Source organism: Nelusetta ayraudi, unplaced genomic scaffold (assembly GCF_046127955.1).
Source record: "Nelusetta ayraudi isolate G7.1 ecotype Tasmania unplaced genomic scaffold, CSIRO-AGI_Nayr_v1 ptg000017l, whole genome shotgun sequence".
Classification (NCBI taxonomy): domain Eukaryota; kingdom Metazoa; phylum Chordata; class Actinopteri; order Tetraodontiformes; family Monacanthidae; genus Nelusetta; species Nelusetta ayraudi.
Window position 1 is genome coordinate 9,194,662 of NW_027466067.1, and position 24,640 is coordinate 9,219,301.

Below are 24,640 nucleotides of genomic sequence, written 5' to 3' on the forward strand. Positions count from 1 at the left end.
AGATCATACACTATACCATACAACACAGATATAAATAGGTTTTATAAGTGAGGCGCCCAAAAATCTAAGATCTATAGGACCATAAACGATATCTTATTAACCAATTATTTCAATCAGGGTTGTGCATACTGGTGCCCAAACCATCCCTAAAAACCAAATTAAAACCCTTGTTTTTCGAAACCACATTTCGCTGCTAGAAAATACAGCATCAGCCAAAGTCAAGGCTGATCTTCAGCGAACAAAATAAATCTTCGCCCTCAGCCTGGGCTCAGAGGGTTTGCTGCCGAGCCTGTGGGAATGTGCGGCACATTGATGTTTCTAATGAACAGCGCTGAGCTCCATTGATCCGCTGGGGATGAGAGTGAGCTGTCAAAAGCTATCAGGCGAGTCAAAGACCCACTTTCAGCCCTGCGCAGCCCAAGTGAGAGCTCTCGCGCTGCAACCAGTGCGCGAGGAAGAGCGGCGAAACCTCCCGTGGCACACACGCTGCAGAGGGAGGCGCGCACTCGCAGGCGGCGCCGATGACTTCACAGGCCTAACTGGGTTATTTGTTGGAAAATAAATAAATATTAGACTAGAATACTTACAGGTGAGGGAGTGTCAGACACCCGGGGAGCGCGCGCGTGCCTGTGATGCCTTCGGGTGCCACCGCTGTTTGATGCAGCTGATTTTTTGCAGGAGTGAAAAAAAGAAAATTCTAAAAATTCTCAGCTACTTTTCCCCCACGTTTCACAGACGGGTGTGAAGAGATGAGCTGTGATTTAGAAATCTCTGTCATAAAATGGCTGGATTCATATCTGGATTAGATTTAAATGATTGATTCCATGAAATGTAATGTTTCCCCCCCTCCCCCCCAAAAAAAATCGATGCGTATTTGTCTGAGGGGCAACATTTGATACAAAACGTGACACAACCATTATTTTGATCATTATTATATAATAATTTCATAATTTGTGTGTCATACTGACCAATGGTACCATGACTTAATAACTCTGCTCTCTATTAGATTGTTAGCGATGCAGCGGCGCTCGCTATTATTTGACACGGCCTCCTTCCATTTTGGATTTTTTTTTTTACACTTTCAGTCACGACGCGTAACACAACGCCGTAAGAGCAAATCATCACGAGGACACAAAAAGTAAATGGAGGATTACGCTGGATTAAAACAGAGCACAGATGCGCATGCAGTCAGAGCTCCTTTAGTGCGCAATGGCGGTAACGTGGACAGACGTCACAATGAGCGCGCAGGGAGCCTTTTAGCTCTGATTGAATTACGGTGCGTTCCAATCAGGGCAGCGACGCTTTAAGAATGTGCATTCCGGAAATGAACTACCTTTTGTAATTTATATCGATCTATTCGATGTTTAAGCAACAATGCATTGAGAAAACTGTAGGTAGACAACATTGAAATGCAGACATCCAGACTCAGTAGACTCTCTTTTTTTTTTTTTAGCCGTAATTATAGAAAAGGGTGGATAGCAGAAAGAATAGAATCTCTCAGTATGACTGAATACTATTTAATTACAATAGAAGTGCAATTTCACGAGCGAAAGTAGAAGTTTAAAGAGAAATTCTGAGCTAGCTAGCTAGCAGTGACTAATCAACCAGACCGGTGTTTTATAAACACCGACACGCATCATGTGTCCGAGTTGCTGATTGGTTGAGCGAGTCACGCGACAGCCTCGGAGCGTTTTGTTGTTGAAACAGCCGGGGTCAAGGAGAGGAGAGGTTTGAGATAACCACAAACCGGGTTTTGTCAATAGAGGATGGCTAATGTTGTGACCTGATATAGAAAAGAATGCACGACACACAGTGCAAATGTGGTGTCTGTTTTCAAGGAGTCAAAATGCTTCTGCAGACACAGCTGTAGCGGAGCTGTCACCTGGTCCACGAGGCAGATAAGGGTTTTGGTTCACAGCTGGTACAGCACCACGCAGGCAAGCAGACTGCGTCTCACTCACCAGGAGAATTAAATAGATGACAGCGAGTCCAGTAGTGTGACCAGCGTGACACACCATGAGATGTATCGGCCTCTCAATCCGTCTTGGGCAGCGGCCCTCGCAGGAGTCGAGCAAACCAGCAATTACGGCGAACTTGTAACCCCCTGCTAATGCCGCACATGGTACGGGGCACTTTTAATCAGTCAATGTTGCAACTGGGGTGGGGGGGTGGGGTTATAATCTTTCAAGCTGGTGTCGTCACAAGCTGGCGAAAAGGGAGCAAATCTCCCGCTTTGCATGGACTTAAGAAAGATTATGAAAGACCAAAAATGCAATGCGTCAGTCAAACTGTTTCCATCACAGTGTGGTTAACCAGGCCGTACGGTCGCCGCGAAGCAGGCGCCAGCCCGAGCGCGACAGTAGCATGCAAATATTTCCACACTGACAAAGGTCTGGCACGATGCAAAGTGATCTGATCGGTGATTGTTGTAGGAGCGACATTTGATAAGAGGGAGACAAAAGCGAGAGGCCAAATGAGATCAAGCGAGGGATAGCTCGTCTCTGGCTTAAAGGCTTTGGCCAAAATGAAGCAGACAATGCAAACGTGTAGAAAGTTGTTTGCTTTTAAAACTCTACGTTAAAACTTTGCACCCGGCGGCAAAAAGTTTTTAAAGGATAAAGCATCTGAGCGCATGAGTTGAGGCCCTCTGTGGTTTAGGGTTTGCGAGAACAAGCCTGCATTTCAAGTGTGGTTTTCACACTTATAGTGCGGAAATGTGTGCCGTTGGGTAAAGTGGGTTATTTAGAAATGTAAATACAAGATGCATAAGAGATCTAAGGTAGGGCCTAGTGTGAGCAAACACCTTGTTTTCTCTGGTTGCACCATCTTTTTATGTCCTGACCTGACCCCCCCCCCCCCTTTTTTTTTTTACTGAGTGGTAAAATAATGTACATAACATTTTTTCTATCCAACACGGAGAACTACTACTAAATACTTTAAATATATTGCAATATTTGAGCAAATCTCACGTATCATCTGACTGCCTCATCCTCGTGGGGGAAGTCTGTTGGTTAGCAAATATTAAAGTTGCACCATCCACATGCAGTTTTGTTTGTTTGTTTTAATGCACTCACTTCACAGGTGATGGGACCGCTGAGTTTGGTCTGTGTTGTTTTCCAGTCAACGTTATATTCTATTAAAAAAAAATGTCAATTCTGGATTATAAACAACCTTCAATGAAAAGCAGTAGCAATTTAAAATCTAAAATGTTAATATAGAGGATGCAGTTAAAGCTAAATTGACAGGAGATGAACTCGTTTGCAATGCATGTGACGCGATCGGAAGGACTGAGCCCACTCCACGCTTCAGAGGAAACCGTTACACACTTTTCAACACGTTATTCGACAGTGCGTGAAACTACCGGGTTGCGCGACGGCCAAAACGCGTCATCTCACATGAAACATCCCAGGCGCATTTAAGCGACATTCCTCCGAGAAATGACAAAGTTTTCGGGCTTAATAATTCTGCATGGGAGCGGTATCTGCGTCCCCGAGAGCCAGTACTCACCTTGCAAAGGGACGTGACGCCTGAGTGAAGTGCAGAGAGTGCAGGAGTTGTCGCGGTGAAAGATAAAATACTGATGACTTTACATAATTCAGGTTGGCGGAAGCGCGAATTAACAGTCACACACACACACATGCACACGCGCGCGCCACAGCAATAAGTTGCACGGTGCAGCCGATGACAACATCTTGCTGCCGCTTTAAGGAGACGGTATAGCTCTCGCTGCGTGCATTTATTTAGCGCTTCGTGATTGGACAGGAGCTGTCTACGCGATTAAGGAACAGCCAATGAAATCCCTGTATGTTTAAAACACAGCGTCGCCCGGTTGTGCGGTGCGGGAAGAAACGAGAATTGTGCCGCCCGGCAAAAATACTCTCTGTACAAAAACAAACGCCACAAGCACGTTGAGCGGCACTGACCAGGAAGTACAGAACGGGAAATGTAGTCATTTAACAGCCAGCTCCCTTTTATTCTTTAAACGTTTAAGCCGCTTCAAAACTACATTCCGGCCAAATCTGAATGAACGAGGGCTGCTTGCATCAGCGTGTGGAAGCCACACACACTCTCTCATTGGCAAAGTTTAACTCGGGAGTTTCTTTTATAAATTGTAGAGCGGCATTATTGTTTACGTGAAATTCAGTCCCGGCGGTAGCGGAGTAGTGAGAGAGGAACAGATGAAGCTCTTCGTTAGTGAAGGAAACCCGCATTGCCTGAAGGCGGTAGCTGCCTTGGAAGTGACAGGAGTCAAGTGTGACGTCCAGTATGTCAGCCACGAAGGTAAGACACGCATGGTTTCGTCTTTGACGTGCCAGTCTACTTGTACTAGTGGCACATCATTTCAGACTGACTTGCGATGGATGGCCACTCGGCGTGTTCCTGGTCGTGCTTGATACAAGTACGTTCAGCCACTTGTGCCTTTGAAAGGGCGCTGAGCTAAGGCTAGCTGCAGTCAGGCGTGTGGCTGTGGTCTGTCACTGATGAATGGAGTCAGCAGCTGCACACCTGAAGCAGCTAGAAAACTCCAATGTACGTTATTACTGTGTTGTGTTGGCTTCGTACGAATGTTCGAACCCGCAGCCCCTCTCAGGTCTTTTGTTTACCAGGTTCGAGGTTGTTGTTGTTTTGTTGTTGTTGTTGTTGTTGGGTTTTTTTTTTTAAAAGCACCCCACTAGAAGCTAATGAGCCAAACGTCTGGTGAAAACTGTTATGGTTTCAGGGATTAAACACGTTGTAAACAACGTTGTAAGATGCTACTGTGTCTGCTGTGTTAAGCAGACACAGTAGTACAGGTAGCACAGTATTTATTTATTTATTCATTCATTTTTTACTGTGAATTTCTCTTGGAGATGAATTAAGTGTCTAACTTTATATACTTTTGAGACCAAAATTGGCAAAAATGATTAGTCCCCTGGCCATTAATAGTCAATTGTGTACCCTTCCTGAGCCACAATTGAACACAACCTCTTAAAATAGTGCTTCATTAGGTAGAAACAGGTCTCCCTGGGGGATTTGGGACCATTATTCCATTGAAAATTGTTCCAGCTGTGTTGTTTGCAAGCATGGCCATTCACTTAAAGCAGAAGCTTGGACTAATTTTCATGTATGCTTTGGGTTTTTGTCTTGTTAGAAGGCCCAGTGACAACATACGGCTAGACTACGAGCAGTTGTCTGCATATCATCCCTCATAATTGCAACATAGTTTTATATTTTCATGACACCGTGCACCCAAACAAGGCTCCTTGGGCCCCACACATGATGCTCTCAACCTAATGTTTAGCTGTGGGAGCTGTGTTGTGTTAGGTCTGAAGTCCTCTCCCTTTTCTTGGCCAAACAGAAGCAACATCCATGTGCCTGAACAGTTCCAGTTTTCCAGTTGAGTATCACCAGACCAAAGCACAGAGTACCAGAACTCATCCTTACTTAAAAAAAAAAAAAAAAAAAAACTCAGTCTGCATTTCATGTGTCGCTCTTTGGGTAAAAGGGAGCTTGTGGAATGAAAATAATGATTAAAAAAAATCATTGGCTTGTAACACAGACAAGAATGTTAAGATGCCCTGTGGCGGGTTCAGTCGACCTTTGCTCAGTATTGTTTTATGTAAGTTGATATTAATATCATAAAGGTTATAAAACATATTTAACCAATATCAGAGCGGCTCAGCCTCCTCCTTCCTCCCAAGAGAGGAAAGTAAATAATCACGACCAGTACCCGGCAATTCATTCCTCCTGAGTCCTGGGTCACATTTATTATTCAGTGGAACTTCTTGTTTTGCTTCACATTTTCCTCATGATGAACCACGATGCAGGGACGCAGGCTGGACAGACTTCTGGCCTCCAGGTTGTTCCCCGAGTCCCAGATGTGCTCTTGGCTTCATTATTAGAAGCTACATCGAACGGACGAGTAATCAGGGCTGTTTGACAATGTAGCCATAAAGTGTGACTACAGTTGACATCACTTTATTACATAGTCTGAAAACAATTGCCTCCTCTTACAGGGCACTGAAAGAGTAAAATGTTCATCTTTATTGTGGAGGCATCACTGCACTTACAATCTCTAGAGACGTTGCAAGTCAAGACTCTGGTAAAGTTAAAACTCAGTGAAACTGGTAAGTTGGCTCGTGTGGCAGAGCGTGATGATGCCTTGGTCAAATATTAGACAATGAAAAAGCAGACTCACTCTGTCTCAGCCAAGCAAGTCATAAATTAAGTCGGGCAGACGGTGTAACCTGTTGTGCCTCATTTAAGAGTTAGTTTCCCATTAAACAAGTGTGAGAGGATCCGTCCCTCACTAAGCTGCCTCGAGTGAAACGTGAATATCTGCGAGTTCTACGAGTCTCTCAACAGCTCATTGATTGGTCTTGGGTCTCCGAGGCCTATGGATTGACCTCATCCAGGTTCTAATACATCTTTGACTCTTAGTTTGACCTTTGCTTTTCTTCATAGATGATGCCGCCGTCGCTGATGAACATTGCATCGGAGAATTTGATCCTGAGATTATCCTCAAAGCTTTCGCAGAGTTGCGCGTTAGTCCCGCCTGAAGATGCGGCATTAAAATGTAAAATAATCTGCGCCACGAGGGGCGATGAAATTCATTTAATCTCTTTCTTTAAAGACGCGGCCATGCCAGAGAGAGGATTTGGAGTTTGGACCGACACATTTCAACCAGAGATGCGTTCACATCTCACCGGCCCGGGAGTCATCTTGATTTCTTTGTTTGTTTGTTCGTTCCAGAGAGAGTGGTGCCCTACCTCAACCGTCCAGCCTTACCAGCCCTGCTGCTGCCAAGTGGAGTGCACCTTTTCAGCACCAATGCCATCTGCCGGTCAGCAGATTGTACTTTTTATTTGCCCTTGTGTTTTTCATCAAATGAGGAGATTTTCTTTCCAGATATTTGAAGTCTTTGAACACAATACAAACAGACACATACGTGGACTGGAGGGTGTCAGACAGAGAGTGACATGCAAGCTTGTTTACTGTACAGGGTAGGACTTTATCTCCCTTGCTGCAACCTGACTGCCGGTAGCAGGCGCTGGGTCGAGGTTGAAGCTGGTTTGATATCCCAGAACATTTATGCCACTGAAAAGCAACTTATTTATTTGGGAGGCAAAAAATATGCAAGGCCATTGGATCGTTTTTAACTAGGTCTCAACACTTGAACATGTTAAAAAAAAACATGTCGTTCTTAACATGCATTTGAAGGAATTTTGGGATTTCAGCATTAACAGCCCATGACATCACTAAAAGCTTCAGATACTGTGGAGAAATTTCTGAATTTGTGTTGCGAGGATGAAAAAAAGACACATTTCTCTGTACCACTGTGTCTTTTATCTTCCTTAAATAATTTGTGAGATTCCTCAATGTGGTTAATGTGAATGTAAATGGTACTTTTTTTGGGGGGGGGGGGGGGAGATTTAAAATGAAGCCCTTTCCATCTTTTGTACGACGCAGGTATCTGTTCGAAGTGAATGGCCAAGAACCCAGCAGTCTCTGCAACCAGTGGCTCGAATGGGAGGCCACAGACCTCCAGGTAAGATCAGTGTTGACGAGCTGACGAGCACAGGCCTGTTACATGCAAAATCACAGCTAATATGTAGCCAGAAAAGCTCCAAGTAACAGTGAACTTCATCAGTCTCCTAACACATCACATGACGCTGTTGAGCCGTTCCGTCTGTCCAGCCAACAGTGCTGCAGGCCCTCCACTTGGCAGTGCTGCAGGGGAAAGGGGCAGAGGCGTCCAAGCTCCTCCAGGCGCCACTGAGCTACCTGGAACAAAGCTTGAGCAAAGGGAAGACTCCATATTTAACAGGGGTATGTATGTCGTTCACACGTCCCTTTAGGCTGCTGGGCCTCCTCCCTCTCACCGTTCATGCACTGGCTGTCAACCTGTACCCTGAAGAGCTCTCGGCAAGCGTTCGGTCAAAAGTCTATTCCACGTATATTATATTGGTTCAGTCAAAAAGTTTGTAATGTATTTTTTTGGCAGGTCCTCCTCAGTGTGGCTAAAGGCTGCTCAGGCCCTTTTCCTGCTTCCTGCCACAGCAGCTGCAGCCGAGCTTGTGATGTATTTTTAAGAACAGTATCTAGAGGGCAGAGCCGTCATGCTGCGGTGTGGATGGGGGAGGGGGTCACTCCCGTCAGCCTGTGGGTGTCAAACTGTGGCCCGCGGGCCAAATTTGGCCTGCAGTGCAATTATTTTTGACGAGCAGATGTCCTGCTAATGCTACAAATCCCAGAATCCTCTGCTGGTATATTTGGCTCACTATTCAAACTATTTGCCAGAGTATAATTAACGTTGTCTTTATGCACTTTTCTTTTTGCACGTTCATTGAAGGATATTATTATTAGTTCATTGATTTATTATTATTTTATTTTTAAATGTATTATGAGCCCGTGGAAAAAGGTTACTTCTGAAATTTAAATCAGAATGCTGCAAATTAAAAAGAGGCATAGTAATTTTTTATTTTCATTTTATTCATTTTGATGTTTGTTTTTTTTATTTTGAAATTCCATTTTGCAGTTGCAAGTTATTTATTGTGTAGTATTAAGCTTCACTTGTTCCATATTCAGTGTTGATGCAAAACTTGTTATATAATAACCATAATAAAAAGGTTGGAGGATATCAATGTCGGCCCACGACTTTGTCCAAGTTTTACATTTTGGCCCCTGTGTTAGCCAGTCACTACACATACACTCACTTATCTTGTGTGTAGCTGGTTGATGTGGATTTGAGGAGCTTTTTATTAAAAATGACCTTGTATTTCTTTCTTTATGTGACATATTTGACCAAATGAATCCTTTCAGGAAGCTGTTTCAGTCGCTGATGTCGTGGTGTGGGCTGCGCTCTACCCTTTTATGTCCGACTCCTCACTGGCACTTGGTAAGCTTTGTTCTTTCTTTTCTTTTTTTTTTTAAGTCATCTCCAGTCATTTACAAATCCTCCTTTCACATCCATCGTCCAGAATTTGCTTTTCTTTCCTCCTATTTTCCCCCAATATTCTTTACTTCCCAGTTACCACGCAGTCAGTGTTCGAACCCTCGCTTTGCTTTTTCAGGTGAATGGAAGTGTGTGAAGACGTGGTTTGACCGTGGGGCTCTCATGCACAGTTTCCAGTCTGCTGCTCAGAAAGTGCTGCAGGGAAAAGGCCTGCAGGGCATGAAGAGCTACATGCAGAGGCAACCTGCCCCTCAGAGCAGCCAGTCCAGAGAGACGGCGCCATGCAACAGCAGCCCTGCTGAGGTATTAGCCGGATCATTGGGATAGCTATTAGACTCAAAGCTGCTCGGAGAGAACATTAGGAAAAAAAAAAAAAAAAAGAAATCTTCTGCCTAACCACACGCCTCAGGAAACATGTTCATCCTGTCTGCTCTTCCAGAAAGTGTATTGTCTTTTTTTCTCTGCCTGAACAGATGCACAAACACCTTTGCAAACGTGTTCACCAGTCGTCTGCGGTTTTCGCTACCAGGGCTGATATCTAGCTTCCCGCTCGGGGAGGAAGTTCAAGCTCGCTTCAACCAAGCGAGACCTCTCCTGTTCAGCAGCGGCAGTCTTTGTGAGAGTAGACCCGGCTTCATGAAAGCTAAATTAAGGATCTGGAACATGCAACATGCAGGGGTTACATCACTATTTCTTTGTCCTGCAGTCTGAGCATGGCAGCACTTTACGAGGTGTCAATCAGAAGTAGCAAAATGATGATTGTTTCAGCTGTTTGGCATTAGATCACATGTGCAGCATCAGAGAATCGGCCCAATGCAGCAATTAACTCGGAAACAACACAAGAATAAAGGCATGACTAGGAAGCCATTTGACCCAATGATCCTCCCGCAGTGTGCGCAGGCTGAGGAGTCTGAGCGGGCGGTGTCTGAGGAGGAGATGGAGGCAGCTGCTCTCACCTGGAGCAAGGGTTTAACCAGCGGCCCTTCGCCTCACCAGAGGCAGCACCCAGTGTGAGTCATTAGACGCCTCGCTTGCCGTTGTCGGAGCATCTTCAATTTTCTAACCTCGTAACATGTAACAGTAAGTGATGACACTGATAGATTAAACTTCCTGTGTGTGTGTCCGCCCCCGCCCCCCGGCCGCCCTCCAGTCTGCCACAGGAAGGCAAGCGGAACGTGCTTGTGACCAGTGCGTTGCCATACGTCAACAACGTCCCCCATCTGGGCAACATCATCGGCTGCGTGCTCAGCGCCGACGTCTTCTGCAGGTGCCAAATTATGATCCTGTGGCTTCACAACTGTCTGTTTCAGTATTGACAATTTTACAATCTGTTAATTATCAATTCATTTCAACATTTAGAGAATGGAAAATTCTGTTCTGTTTTTGAAATTGTACGTTTTTTTGCTGCCAACCTCACGTTGGACATATTGAGGCTGCTTTTCAATGGTGTATTTCGGTTTGTTCGGTCCGTATTATTTGGTTCGTTTCGTTACATTACGTCTAACCCCAACCCAAAACAGTGATGCATAACTGGAACTGTGGGGAAAACTGTACCGTTGCATCCGTAGCGCTCAGCGATTCATAGGCTGCCAACCTCGGAGACGGACGAGATGCTGAGCTCCCTCAAAACGGGATGCAGTGTTTTCCTCTGGCACCTTAAACGTTCATTAAGTATTTAATTGAAATGCTTCCCAGGACACGACGTTGCTCTCTTGACAGCGCAGAAAACCTCCCTGGGACAGCGGGGCTTTGTTTTCGTCTTTGCAGCCACTGCACCTGCAAGTGTTGCACGCGTGACGCACGCCATGCCGTAACGGCGCCGGCAATAGTTGCATTAGGTAGCCTAGCTGTGAGGCGAAGACAGAGAACTGCTGGAGGCTATTAGTTGTAGCTAATGGAGGTGCAGGCATGAGTCGGTGCCCGCGGCTGAAGCACTGGGGACCAGTCGCGGCGACGCACACCCGAAACAAACTACCGCTGGGACGACGGGCAGCACCAGTTTCCTCCTCCTGGCAATGAGGCAGTTTTCTGATTTTCAACTGTCTGTTTCATTGCAATCTCAGGGAAATAGAGGCTAAATGAATTCACATCAGCAGCAAAATGGACTGAATGCTGCCCAGAGCTTGTGCCTATAAAAGGTTAAACGGAGAGAATATATTTACACCTGTTTATTGGTCTCGGCCAAACTCACTTCCTTCACCCTTCCTGTGGGTTTACCGTTCTAACTCTGCACGCCTCCCCCTCCGCAAAGGTACGGCCGCGTGCGCGGCTGGAACCTGCTGTTCGTGTGCGGCACCGACGAGTACGGGACGGCCACGGAGAACAAGGCCAGAGAGGAGGGCCTGACCCCGCAGCAGATCTGCGACAAGTACCACGCCGTCCACTCCAGCATCTACCAGTGGTTCCAGATCGACTTTGACTTCTTCGGGAGAACCACCACCGAGAAGCAGACGGAGTGAGTGTGGATCTCTCGCCGCCGCCCTGCCCGGCCCGACCCGGCCCGGCTCGGCTCCAGCCGCTCACGTTTCCATACGATTACTATACAGTTACGCAACAGGGGATTTGCTCTAATCTCGGAGCAGATAGTGGTGTGGATGTCTCGCCGTCCCGAGCGCAGATCTCCGCTATACTTAATCTCAGATTATTCGACGCGATTGTTAGTGTGTGGGTTGTTGCATATTGTTACGCTGATGAGGTCTGCAAAAATAGTAAACAAAAAGCAATGGTAAACATCGTTTGCTTGGTTAAAAAGGATCAGAATCCCAGGAGACGCGCGTGTGTGTGCGCGCGTGTGTGTGTGTATGTGTGTGTGTGTGTGTGATCTGACTCTTCATCTACATTTCCGCCCTTCCCTTCACGCAGTCAAACTAGTGGGATTTAAAGGGCAGCAGCGCATGACTAAGCCAGGGGTTAAATATTCTGCCAGTACAGGCTAAACATTGTTGTCATAGTGATTTAAGAGCAGTTCTTAAGATGATGAACCGTATGGGGAAACTTTCATCACGTCTCAGCCACAAAAACCTTGTGCGTGTTCTGCCTTTTATATAATGTAACATAGTCATATGTTCAAATTTGATTCTTAAGCTGCAGCCTCATCATTTATTTACGGATTTATTTATTTTTTTAAAAGGGACAGCGCATATTAATGAACATGTAAATGTAAATATGTCATGATTTAGCCAAAGGCTGCTTTCCATCTGCAGTCCCTGGCATGTGTGACGAAATAACAATACAATGACAAATACAAATGGAAAATACAAGAAATTAACAATACGATAGACGAATTAGACAACTGACTCTAACAAAGAAAACTAAGAGGATACATAAAAACCTAAATTTGAAATTAGTGCTGACAGATCTGCTTTCTTTTCAGCCACTTTTTTAGATTGACTTTAAAAGTGTTAAATGTGCTCCAGTCTCTTATTGGAGCCGGAATCTCCTTCCAGACCTCAGTCCCTTTGACTGGTAACACCCGATTGCTCTGGTTGTTCTCCCACTGGTGCTGCTGGATCTTAACATAATGAACTCCCCCAAGGGTGGTGGAGCAAGTCCATGGCAAGATCTTATATACAGAGCAAGCAAATCTAAACTTGCTAAATCGGCTTTGCGCCACATATTGATCATACATCCCATACATTGATCTCGGCAGGATAGCCCAGGATATCTTCTGGCGCCTCCACAAGCACGGTTTCCTGGTGGAGGACACGGTGGAGCAGCTGCGCTGTGAGAACTGCCAGCGCTTCCTGGCCGACCGCTTTGTGGAGGGGACGTGTCCCTACTGCAGCTACCCGGAGGCCCGCGGCGACCAGTGCGACAAGTGCGGACGGCTCATCAACGCCGTGGAGCTCAGGGTGAGGAGGACGTGTCGGTTATTTGCTGTTTATTGGTTTGTTTGGCGGGGATGCAGAGGAGACGAGAAAGAGCAGGCGTTCTGCATATCGGGGTTGTAGTCAGAGCTAATTTGCAACTCCTGTGTTTTAAATATATTAAAAAAAAAAACGTAAAAATTTGAGGTTATGCTTTTTAGATCTGAATGTGAATTTCTGAAATCATCCATTGAACAGAAACAGAATTACAGTCATGAATCACTTACTCACGGTAACAACAGTAACCATTTCTGACTATGGAAACTATGAACTATGAATTGGACCCATGTGGATCATGACTGATGACAGCTGGTCTCTGCAGGAACCCCAGTGCAAGGTGTGCAGGCAGACCCCAGTCATCCGCTCCTCCAAGCATCTCTTCCTGGACCTGCCCAAGGTAGTCGACCTCTTCATGGGTCCACTTCTCCGACCAGCGCCACTTGGTCATTGAGCGAAGACTTATACCAGAAGGAACGAAGGTCGAACATTCGGTCTTTATCTTTGTCTCCCTCCTTTGTCTTGCAGCTGGAGACTCAGCTGGAGAACTGGCTGGACAAGTCGACCGGCGCCGGCGACTGGACGGCCAACGCCAAGCAGATCACTCGCTCGTGGCTGAGGGACGGACTCAAGCCCCGCTGCATCACCAGGGACCTGAAGTGGGGGACGCCGGTGCCGCATGCCGACTTCAAGGACAAGGTCGGCCTCGAAGGAAGCGGCGAAAATTTCTGTCGGATAATATTTGGTGTTACACAGTGGGAACAGTGGGAAAAAAAAGTCATTAGTAAGAAACCTAATGGGCAAACAGCAAGATAAATACACGGATCATGAATTGATTAAACTGCATTGGCTGAGACCTCCGTCTTCGAGGTGTTAGCATTTTTACGTTATGTTATCTCTGCGTCTGTTCCTATTAATCAAGCAAGTGGCGGAGAAAAAAAAAAGAAATTGCATCATTTACCACTTTTGCCGCGTCCGCAGGTTTTCTACGTGTGGTTCGACGCCCCCATCGGTTATCTGTCCATTACCGCCAACTACACCGACGAATGGGAGAAGTGGTGGAAGAATCCTAATCAGGTGAGGCGCCTCGGAACGCGCCGCCGCCGCCGTCATCGTCGGGAGTTTGCGAGGCGAGCAGAGTCCAGATGCACCGGCTCCTGCGCAAGATTTCCTCCTCTTTACAACGCGGCACAGAAGGGTTCTGATTGCTTCTTTCATTGGACCATCTGGCGCGCTGCACAATACACGAGAGCGCGCTTGAATGTCTTTCCGCTTAAAACGCACACCACAGGGCTGCTTTTTTATCATCACTGTCTTTCAGCTGTGCTTTATTACCCTTTTAATTTGATAGTATAAAGAGGAAGAAAAAAATTAAGCATGAGCATTAAGACAAGTAGATAAAATGACAAATTTTAATCTCAAGACACCAAAGACAAAAAGTGTGTCTCAAGGACATTGCTGTACATATAACATTGTTTATTTAGCTCAGTTCATAAGACAGGAAATGATTTAGTGTGTTTAGTCACCAACACTTCAGTTCAGATAAATCTATATTGGTCAATGTTAAAGTGGGAAATGACTGAAAATCCTGCTGATTTGGGTTTTTTTCCAAAGAAAATAACCTCTTCATCGCTCCCCCTGACTCATCTCATCATCATCTGTAAAGCCATAGATTGAGTGTGTATGTGTGTGAGCGCGTGTGTGAGTGCATTTACACGGATAGTGAAACGTGGGGGGGGTGGGGGAGGGGCGGGTCGCAGGGTGGGGGGTGGGCGGGGTGTTAGGGAGCGCTGATAAGTCCTCTTTGAACTGGATGATCTAATATGATGTCATCCTTACAGTGCAGTGTCGCCTCTCCGCCTGCAGGTGGAGCTCTACAACTTCATGGCCAAAGACAACGTGCCGTTCCACAGCGTGGTGTTCCCCTGCTCTCTACTGGGAGCTCAGGACAACTACACTCTGGTCAACCACCTCGTCGCCACCGGTGAGGGTTTTTTTTTTTTTTTTTTTTTCTCACAAATGATGGAGGTTGAATGAACCGGTTTGGGGAAAAATTTGTAATTCGGCCCACAGAGTACCTGAACTACGAGGACACCAAGTTCTCCAAGAGCCGCGGCGTGGGCGTGTTCGGGGACATGGCCAAAGACACGGGCATCCCGTCCGACGTGTGGCGCTTCTACCTGCTCTACGTGCGTCCCGAGGGCCAGGACTCGGCCTTCTCCTGGGCCGACATGGCCACCAAGAACAACTCGGAGCTGCTCAACAACTTGGGCAACTTTATAAACAGGTTAGCGAGTCGTTGAAGATGCTGCAGAGCGGTTTAAAAAAAAAAAAAAAAAAAAGGGAACGAGCACAGCGGAGCCAACATCCTGTCTAATTAACAGCCGCCTTTTTCCGATTGTCGCGCTTTAGCAAAAAACAAAGTCTGTCAGAGGCGCCAACTGCACCGAGAGGCTCAGCCCACTTTTCTAAATTTGTTTAGGATGGCGTAATTTAGCCCCACTTACACCGCCTGAAATGCTTTTTAAAGGATCAAGGCTAAATTTCACATCAAAGATTTTTTTTTTTTTTTGTGCCAGAGTACCTTGATCTCCAAAATTGGTCTCGGGCAGCATGGGTTGACGTCTAATTGGTTCAAAAATAACTTGTAGATTGCATCCAGCCTCAGGTGCTGGAGGTGGAAAGCAATTCCGCTTCACTTCCAACTTCTGTCCTCCGCTGGATGCTCGTTCCAAATCACTGCTCATTAGCAGCATCTGACTGTTTTTTCTTATGTGGGGGGGTGGAGGGGTGGCAGCAGCTTCCTGGTGTTCTGTGCTTCACCTGGATTTAAATGACAGCAAACAGAGCCTGAAGCCATACAACCTGTACCTGCGTTTCCATGAGAGTTTTTCGCAAGAATAAAAGCGATATTTCTAAAAAAAAAAAAATTCAACAAAGTGCAATTGCGATTTGCAGGTGTGAAGCGCATAGGCCGTAATTCAAGTAAAATCTCGTCCCGCAAACATGACGCCTGATTCTCGCTTGAAGTGAACAGGTCACGTGACCCCCGTACGTCACGTCCGGTGACGCGTAGATGCGAAAAAAGTGTTTTTACGACACTTTAGGCGATATGCGTTTATACCGATACGATTCCAATTTTTTTATTGCGATATTTAGGTTTTGCGCAATTCTAGGGGTCATGGAAACGCAGCTAGTGTGACTGTTGCGCCCGTTTTCCGAAAAGCCTCCCGGCAGCGTCACCGGTGGGAAAAAGTGAGAAGAAATTAAAAATGCAAGTCACACTCGGCCATCACTCACATTTTATTGTGAATCTGACTGTTGTGTCCATACGTTGGGGATTGGAAGACCTTGCTTTGAGGCTGCGGGGATGCGGAAAAAATATCGACGGGCGTATTGCATCAGACATGAGAAAAACGCACAACGGCTATCCTCACACATATCGTACACACGGAAATTATTGAGGGATGGGGAGAAGAAACAAAAAAACGGCTGCAGACGCAACACATAGCTGCTGGAAAAAAGCTGCAAAGAGTTTACACCAGCGCCACACTGTATCGCAACTGGCAGCCGGATCTATAATTTATAAACAATTAGCGAGTCAAGTGAAAAGCCTCGCTCTCGTTATCTCGCCTCTCTTTCTCTAAACGCTTGCTCTCGCTGCTGCCTCTGCATTGGATCCCCCCCACCCCCACCCCACCCTCGTCCTCCCCCTCTGCCTTCCCGCCTCATTTTCTCCTCCCCTCTGTCTTCCAGAGCCGGCATGTTTGTCACCAAGTTCTTTGAGGGCTGTGTGCCTCAGATGGAGCTCCTGCAGGAGGATAAAAAGCTGCTGGCCGTGGTGGGCTGGGAGCTGCAGCAGTACATCCAGCTCATGGACAAAGTCAAGTAAGACCGTCTGACTTGAGGGTTAAAAGCAAAGCAAAAAAAAAAAGAAAAGAAAAAAAGCATTATTTGCTTTCGAAATGAATTGAGAAGTTAAAGATGAACGTCTTGAAATGGCCATCGATGGTTGAGAAACAGAGCAGCCGGGATTTTCACGGGATTCTGCAAGATGAATCGGTCTCGCGTGTAAAACACTTTTATTTGGTTTGTTTGTTGTCCATTATTAAATTTTCTCCTTTTTGTTCTTTTCCTGTCATCCGTCAGAATCCGCGATGCCCTGAAACACATTCTCAACATCTCTCGCCATGGCAACCAGTACATCCAGGTCAACGAGCCGTGGAAGCGGATCAAGGGAGGAGATGCCGACAGGTGATGTGGCCTGGACCGCTTCGCCCGCCATCGAATCAGGCTTCTGCGATGTCGTTAGATCAGATCCTAATTGAGAAAAAGTGCCGAATTGCATTAGAGCTCCATCAAAATTCAAATGCTTTACGATTTTGGAGGTTAAAATATTTTCCCTTTGTTTTCGCTGCTCCGCAGGCAGCGCGCCGGCACGGTGACGGGCGTGTCGGTGAACGTCGCCTGCCTGCTCTCGGTCATGCTCTTCCCGTACATGCCCACGGTCAGCCAGACCATCCGGGACCAGCTCAACGCGCCCCAGTCGGTCGTCAGCTCGGCGCTGCAGGGCGGCGGCACCTTCGCGTGTGCCCTGCGCGCCGGCCACCGCATCGGCACCGTGAGTACGAGCGCTGGCAAACGTGCGAGGGTAGACTCCACCTGTATGCTGATGCATAGCGGGGGTTGGGGGGGGTTGGGGAGGGGGTGGGGGGGGGGGGGTGATACAATAAGGATGCAACAGTCTGACGATATCCAGGCCCCCCTGGAGGACACTGCGGGGGAGGGGAGGAGGGTAAACACCCGCGCAGGTACACGCTGATTATTAATTCCCCGAGTGAGGTCGAGTTGTTTGGAGGAGGATCCGAAAAAGTTTTGTCCCTTTGGCCCGCCGATTATGGCCGGAGCGCAGTGACCACGTAACGCCACGTTCACACGCGGCTGATTGTGTAATTCACACGATTTTGTAATTACGCTATAATTACTGTGTAATTACACTATAAATACTGTATAGCCTTTTTTTTGTATGTTTTTAGTGCTGCAACAGCACAGTTTCCCAATTGGGGATCAATAGAGTACATCTATTCTATCTCTTTTATTCTCTGCGCAGAACGGCGGCGGTTTTCAAAATTTCTCACACAGGCTCACACCCACCAACACGCCTCCGTCATCCACTGTGTTTCAAGCGCAGCGCTGCGGTTCAAAGTGTTTCCATTTGCAAACCTTTCTTAATATTGGTGCATTTATATATATTTATCTATATTATTTTTCAACCCTCGCCAATGTCGTTCCCTCTGTCAGCCTTCCTCTTGGTTTCATTCCAGGTCAGCCCGTTGTTCCAGAAGCTGGAGACGGACCAGATTGAGGCTTTGAAGAAGAGATTTGGCGGGCAGCAGGTACTCATTCGATCGCTCGCGATCATTCGAATTGTCGCCGAGGTCGGTTCAGCCGGGGACTCAAAGTAACGACACGCGACTATTTATAAATAATGAAATATGAAAGGAGCGACGGCGGTGGAGCCGCGCAGCCGCTCGCAGCCCTTTTTGCTCAGACCCTGCGCCGCCTTGAACGCGGGAAATTGCATTTCAGACTTATCTGTCTCTCCGAAGCACGCGGCTGAACAACGCGCTGTGAATTTTTGATTTATGTATAAAAGCGTCCACAATTTAGATAAAAAATAATCCCTCTTTGCGCCTCCTCCTCCCCCTCAACCGCCTGCCTCCAGCCTGAAGACGAGCCACCTAAGAGAAAGGTACCGAGTGGCCGTCGTGTCGGTGGCGCTGCCGCCGGTGTGTCACTGTCGATTAGCGCACGCCTTCACTAACGCTAGAACCTCATCTAACGTTTTTTTTTTTTTTTTTTGTCTGTTTGTTTGTTTTTTTTTAATTGTCACTCAACCCCCGTGCGTCCAGTGTGATTCACTGTCCATTCACTCTCATGAATAATTAATTCCCATGGGGCCGCGTCGAGTGTCGCCTGGCGTCAAAGTTGTCTGTGGAAAATTGCAATTACCGTCAAAAACGGCCGACTTTTGAAAAAACCTTTTGTCCGCCGCCTCCCCCAGAAGACGACTGCGACCGCTGCCAACGCGCAGGCTGCCGCCGTGCCAGCTCCCTCTGCCGCCGCCGCCACCGCCACCGCCGAGGCGGCGACAGCGAACCAAGTGGACCCGGAGAGAGCCAAGCAGCTGACGCAGGCCGTGGCCGAGCAGGTGAGAGCCGCCGGCTGACTGCGACCCACCGCTGGGTTTTAATTGATTTTTTTCTTTAATTTGGATTTTGTCGTTTTTATTTTCCTTTATCAAGGTGGCCGTATGTTAAGAAATTAAAACGGCCGTCGCCTTTTGTTGAGCGCCAACGGTGATCGCTGAAAATTTTGCGCTCGGTGAAAAAAAAAAACCCCGCGTCGAAATGAACCGTCGTTCATTTAGGGAGATATTTTAAAAACTGGTCTGGTTCGTTATTAAGCAGTATGTCCTTTTTTTAGTAAATGTATTGTTGTCTTTTAATTTTTAAAAACATTTACCACTTCACTTATTTTTGTAGTCGCCCAAAATTCTGAGGTAATTTTTGCGAAAAAAAAAAGAAAAGTTTTTAAGGAAAAAGCGGCTGAAAAAAATCAAACCTCAACATGTCCACCGCGGGAGACACGCTGCAAAATTTGCTCGTTCTCCAGTTTAGCTTTTAAAATTCCACCATGGTAATTGTATATCTTGTGGACTAGTTGCCAGCTGCCTTTTTATCAAAGGTAGCGTGAAGAAAAAAAAGAAGAAAAAAAAAATCGAAAACGCTTTAGCATGGGAAAAAAAAAATCCATTAAACTTTGTCATTTCTGCCCGTTGCAGGGAGAAAAGGTGCGAGCGCTCAAAGCCCAGAAGGCAGCGAAGGATGTGGTGACGGCCGAGGTGGCAAAACTGCTGGATCTCAAGAAGCAGCTGGCGCTGGCGGAGGGGAAGAGCCCCGAACCGGCACCTCAGAAGGGCAAGAAGAAGTAAGGTTTTGGGGGGGCTGATAGAGACGGAGAGCATTAGCGGGGTAGTCGCAGGAAGGGAAGAAGGGGTGGGAATGGGAACGAGATGTACACCAACACATGGATGAGGGTATTAGCTTAAGGCAAAGCCGTGACAGGATCTAAGACAATGTGGTTTTGGCACCGAGGACTAATGAAATGCTTTAGAGGCCGATGGGGAAACGAAAACACACAAAGGGAGTCAAATGAATGCGGCTACAGAATGGAGGGATTTTTCCCAAATCCCTCCGACCAAAAGAAACTGATTTTATACCCCGGGCGTGATAAAGTCGGCAGATGATATTCACATTGAAAGGTGTGTTGCGCATTTAATCGGGTTTTCTTTCAAATGTACCCACTGTAAAAATCGCTCGACGTTTGACAAAATATTGAAAATTTGTTTTTCCACCCGTACAACATCTTCTCATTAAATTACCTCTGCTTTGTATCATTTTCTACACAAGTGATCATGAATCTTTTGAGAGAGAAAAAAACCCAATAAACATGAGAAAACTCGACAAGTTGCACTTTATATTTTATTGCAAATTCGGGATTACATTAAAAGGGATAAAATAAAAGGGTCTGGTGGATTACATTTATGGTTCCGTTTTTTTCTTTAATACAGCATGCATATTCTACGACTAACAGTTCGTGTTGGGAAAATAACAGCAGATATGATGCCATAATACAGCGCAACTGTGTACATGTATAATACAGTGGTATATAAAAATAGTTGATCAGGATAGAGCAAGGTGTAATTCTACCACAAATTCCCATCGATAGAAAAGGTCAGCTTAGAAAGTATAGGCTGCTCCTACTTCTGTTATCTAAACGCACACAAGCCGCGGTTATACAAAAGTAAGAAAAAGGATACAAATCGAGGGGGAGGGGGGGTGGAAAACAACCAAAAAACATTCTCATACTCAAACTGCACTGGGCACTTTCAGACTTGTTCCTGAGTTCCTGCACTCTCCACATATTTGGCCACATAATCTCTGCGAGCCAGATTTCAGCCCTTTGGACGTGGGAATTACAATTATTGCAAAATGGTGGGAATGGATGACGGTGAAATGCACTCTGCGCAATGCACAGCCTTCCTCTCGTACTTACAAATCCTCAAATTTCTCATTCGTAAACTTCTTTCAATACTCATTTCTCACCTTCCCATTAGGTGAACCGCAAGCGTTCTTTCTAAAAAGAATACCGTGGCGGGGGGGGAAAAAAAAATAAACCAGCGTCAACACCGCCGAGCCGTTTGCACTGAAAGCAGTCTGTTGTTCCTTCTCCTTCGCACATGCCGTGTCTTTATTTTGCCGCAATGCTGTTGCAGCCCCTTCCTTCCCCCCCCCCCGTTCCATTCCTTGCCCTCACTCAAATCACTTTCTCACTTCTCACTGTGTCAAGTTCCCGCCTTCCCCCCCCTCACACCTCACAACACGCCTTATTTGCAAAGTACATCTTTGGTTTGCGTATCCTGCCGTATCCCGATGACCATTTCACACCTGTCCCCACCGCCGCCCGCTCCAACTCTGCTGAACCTACCGCCCGTCACGCCACCCCCTCACTTCCTGGTGTTGACTAGTCTCTCTATCAGCGCCCTACGCGTTCTCTGCACCTCCTCTCCCAGTCGTTCGATCTCTGCTTTCAAGCGCTCGTTCTGCTCCGTCAGCTCCTGTACCTTCCTCTCGTTCTCCTGCTCCCTCTCTTTGCGACTCTTTTTGGCCGAGGAGGAGTAGGACGAGGGTGTCCGTGGGATGGAGGAGGAGGAGGAGAAGGGGGACAAGGCACTGGTGGCCCTCTCGCTTGCGATCCTCTTGCGTTTCCCCAAGCGGGAGGACGGGTAGGCGGAGGGAGACGAGACGGGCGAGGAGGGAGAGGAGCAATTCTGGGACGGCGACTGGGAGGCGGAGGAGGAGCAGGACGGGGAGTCGGGGACGCGGGGCAGTTCCTCCTCGCTGGTGGAGGGAGACGCAGGGGGGGCGGCGCTGTTCGCCTGGTGGTGGTGGTGGTGGTGGTAGTAGTAGCCGCCGCTGCCGCCGATCACGGCTCCGCTGGAATCCACCATTCCCACTCCGCCTTCGCTCAGCAGCTCGAAGAACTCGGGGGGCAGCAGGTCGCCGCCACTGCCCCCTGCAGACCGCTCGCCACCTCTGCCGCTCTCAGCCTCCGCCCGCTGCTCTTCTGCCACCGCCGGACTCATGCATGAGGAAGAGGAGGAGGAGGAGGAGGATGACGAGGTGTGATGCAGAGGCTGCGTGTTGTGGATCTCCTCGGCTGCCCTCTGAACACCTTCGCCCCACGACTGGCTGCCGTCAGTCAGCCACGTCAGGGAGCAGCTCTCCAGGACGTCCAGGAACTCCGGCTCTTTCTACAAACGCCAAACACAAAGTGTCAAAATCTGCAAAGAAAATCTGAATTGATCACATTAACTCCATCAGTTTAACCAACGCGAAGCTAAAACCTCAAAATACGCATAACGCTATACCATCTTTCTCGCGTACGAGTGAAAGTGCTCCTGGTGTGGGAGTGAGAGTTGGTTTCATCCTTTAAGCCACTGACCTCGGTGCACGTGGGGGCCCGTGCCAGTTTTGCCCCTCCTGCATCGGAGCCCAGAATATCCTGCAGGTCCTCATACCACGCCTCCAACTCTGCACCACACAACGGCCCCACACCAGGGGGGTACGGCGGGGGTAGGTGTAGCCACTCGGCAGTCATCTCGCCAGTCAGTCACAACTCACAGGTACACGGCCACACAGTTCACACTGGACCTGAGGGCGGGGGTGGAAATGGAGTGAGACGAAGGAAGGAAGGAAGGAAGAAGTGCAGCGCTGTCACACATCGACAGACACGTCACGCAGACCCTGCCCACTTCAGTTTAATCTGTTATGCAAGCGGTTGAGTTAAAGCATTGGGAGCCATGCAGTGATTAACAAAAAAAAAAAAACTAACTGAAAAAACAGTATGCGACCTCATGAGAAAACGTGCAAAAAATAAATATGAAAAGGAAGAGAAAGACAAATCGACAACGGGGCATTATGTGCCGATGTGTACAAATGGAAAAACAGTTGTGTTAAAATGGCAAAGGACCGTAGTGCATTAATCGTAATTAAAAAGAACACCAGGCTTGACCAAAAAATAAATAAATTACATCAGATGCAGAAAAGCGAAAGTCCAAAATTACCTTGACAAAAGTCTCTATTAATCAAGTCTGCAGATGTGTTTGAATTAGCTTGTCCCAATTATTCTGTAAAGAGAAGAAAAAAACACACATTAAGCAGGTTAATCACAAAAATGTTTGTTCTATGTGCTGAATTTTGCTGAGATTTCAAAACCAAAATGATGATTCGCAAAAATACAAAGTACGAGAACAAAGAGGTGTCTGATGAAATATTAATGAACACTTTCTAAAAATAAGAGCAAATGGAACAAGTCTCCACAAATTCTGACTCAAAATGTTAAGATGGATTTCATGAAGGGGGGCGGAGGGGTCCAGTTCATTTGACTTATTTCTTGTAAACAAAGACCACCAAGTTCTCCACTGCGCCCCCTGCTTTCTACGGGCTTAAATGCAGGTTGGGATCGATAAACAAAGTCGTCAATCCATGAACATGTTTTTTCCTCCTGTGCTGCCAGTCGGGGCTACTTTCCCATAGCTGCAACCTAAAAAATGACTATTGTGAATACAATGCGTTTTTTTTTTTTTAACGTTATAGTTTCAGTAAAGGGCTGAGACCGAAATGTGATACATTGGTTTCTTTTCTGCTCGATATTTTAAGAATTAAAAAAATAAAACCGCAAATACATTCGGTGCTGGGAGGACGGTGATCCAGATAATAAAGGATAAGTAATGATAAATAGAGATTATTCTTTTTTATTTTATTTTATTTAAATCAACGGACAATTCTTTGAAACTCTCATGGCGGAAATACTATACGAGAATTAAACGTCATCCAAAATTAGCGGCAATATCAAATTATTCTTGACATCTACTTCGACTCTGCAACATGTCCACTGTGAGCCAAGACAATTACGTCATGGAAATGCAAGTCCACAGCAGGACTGGGCGAAACAAAAGAAGACAGCTCAGAAGAAAAGGGAGAGGGGTTAAACTGGGCGGTAAAATAAGACAGGCGTACAGTCATCCCGTGTCCCACATTTCATTTAAAGGCAATTGTCAAAAGCGATTTAAAAAATAAAAATAAAAAAAACGAGAAAAGAAACAGCTGTCAAAAAGCCGCTGAGCTTCAACTCAACGGCCCCACCAATTGCCGTCAGAAGTCACACGGGTCATGCTGGTGTCTGTTACTCGAGCCACTGTCGAGTACGTGACTTCGTGTCATTTCGGTAGAAAATGACTAAACATCGATTTTGAGCGGTTGTCATGCTCGGCGAATAAAAACTCGCAAACTTTCTAGCGGCGCCTTTGGCTAGCGCGAGCTTGACAACTTGTCAAACGGGGCAGACAACACACGGCGGGGACCCACAACAAGCGTGAGTTGTGATTGATTAACACAGCTGTGTCTCTGAGTACGGCACTAGGAAGTCTGGCAAAAAGCACGATTTCTCTTCCTTCCACCTCCCGCTACTTGGAGAAGTCGTGTCATTCCCTAAAGACTACAACAACCGACAACTCGTGAAAACTAGCGCACACACACAAAAAAAGAACGTCAACTTACCCTCTTTCGTTTATTGGTTCGCCGTCTCGACTGTCTAGAGCTCGTATGTGGGTATTTTAGTAAAGATTTGGGATCGCTCATGATAACCATTGTTCAGTCTGGACGGCTGAATGTGATTTTTCGGAAATTCCCGGCCGTGATTTTATAGGGGGCGAAGC

The 24,640-nt window shown here is 46.7% G+C and overlaps 3 protein-coding genes across 8 annotated transcripts in view; 1 reads left to right on the forward strand and 2 right to left on the reverse strand.

Moving 5' to 3' along the window:
- arhgap9 (Rho GTPase activating protein 9) overlaps positions 1 to 3,698 on the reverse strand; it is a 40,767-nt gene extending 37,069 nt beyond the window's left edge. The window contains exons 1-2 of one of the 5 annotated variants that reach the window (XM_076025276.1): positions 3,508 to 3,693; positions 3,075 to 3,133 (exon numbers count right to left, since the gene is read on the reverse strand). The gene's annotated coding sequence lies outside the window, so the exon portion shown is untranslated. Of the gene's footprint in view, positions 1 to 3,074; positions 3,134 to 3,507 lie in introns of all 5 variants that reach the window. The other 4 variants (XM_076025277.1, XM_076025275.1, XM_076025279.1 and 1 more) reach the window with 4 other exon arrangements.
- A 306-nt stretch (positions 3,699 to 4,004) lies between these two features.
- Positions 4,005 to 20,372, forward strand: mars1 (methionyl-tRNA synthetase 1). Of its 2 annotated transcripts, XM_076025272.1 has the most exons (22): positions 4,005 to 4,281; positions 6,733 to 6,823; positions 7,450 to 7,528; positions 7,678 to 7,809; positions 8,803 to 8,878; positions 9,054 to 9,238; positions 9,827 to 9,945; positions 10,086 to 10,202; positions 11,187 to 11,390; positions 12,585 to 12,786; positions 13,124 to 13,198; positions 13,327 to 13,497; positions 13,780 to 13,875; positions 14,665 to 14,782; positions 14,872 to 15,085; positions 16,555 to 16,686; positions 16,948 to 17,052; positions 17,224 to 17,419; positions 18,123 to 18,194; positions 18,524 to 18,550; positions 18,863 to 19,009; positions 19,643 to 20,372. In XM_076025272.1, exons 1-22 carry the CDS (start codon positions 4,179 to 4,181, stop codon positions 19,790 to 19,792), a joined length of 2,811 nt encoding a protein of 936 aa, XP_075881387.1. In that variant the 5' UTR covers positions 4,005 to 4,178; the 3' UTR covers positions 19,793 to 20,372. The 2 variants fall into 2 exon arrangements, with proteins under 2 accessions (XP_075881387.1, XP_075881388.1); XM_076025273.1 differs by lacking the exon at positions 18,524 to 18,550 and having other exon boundaries at positions 4,006 to 4,281.
- ddit3 (DNA-damage-inducible transcript 3) lies at positions 20,329 to 24,640 on the reverse strand. The gene is made up of 4 exons (XM_076025295.1): positions 24,483 to 24,640; positions 22,988 to 23,050; positions 22,366 to 22,574; positions 20,329 to 22,174 (listed from the first exon to the last, which is right to left on the reverse strand). Exons 3-4 carry the CDS (start codon positions 22,519 to 22,521, stop codon positions 21,368 to 21,370), a joined length of 963 nt encoding a protein of 320 aa, XP_075881410.1. The 5' UTR covers positions 22,522 to 22,574; positions 22,988 to 23,050; positions 24,483 to 24,640; the 3' UTR covers positions 20,329 to 21,367.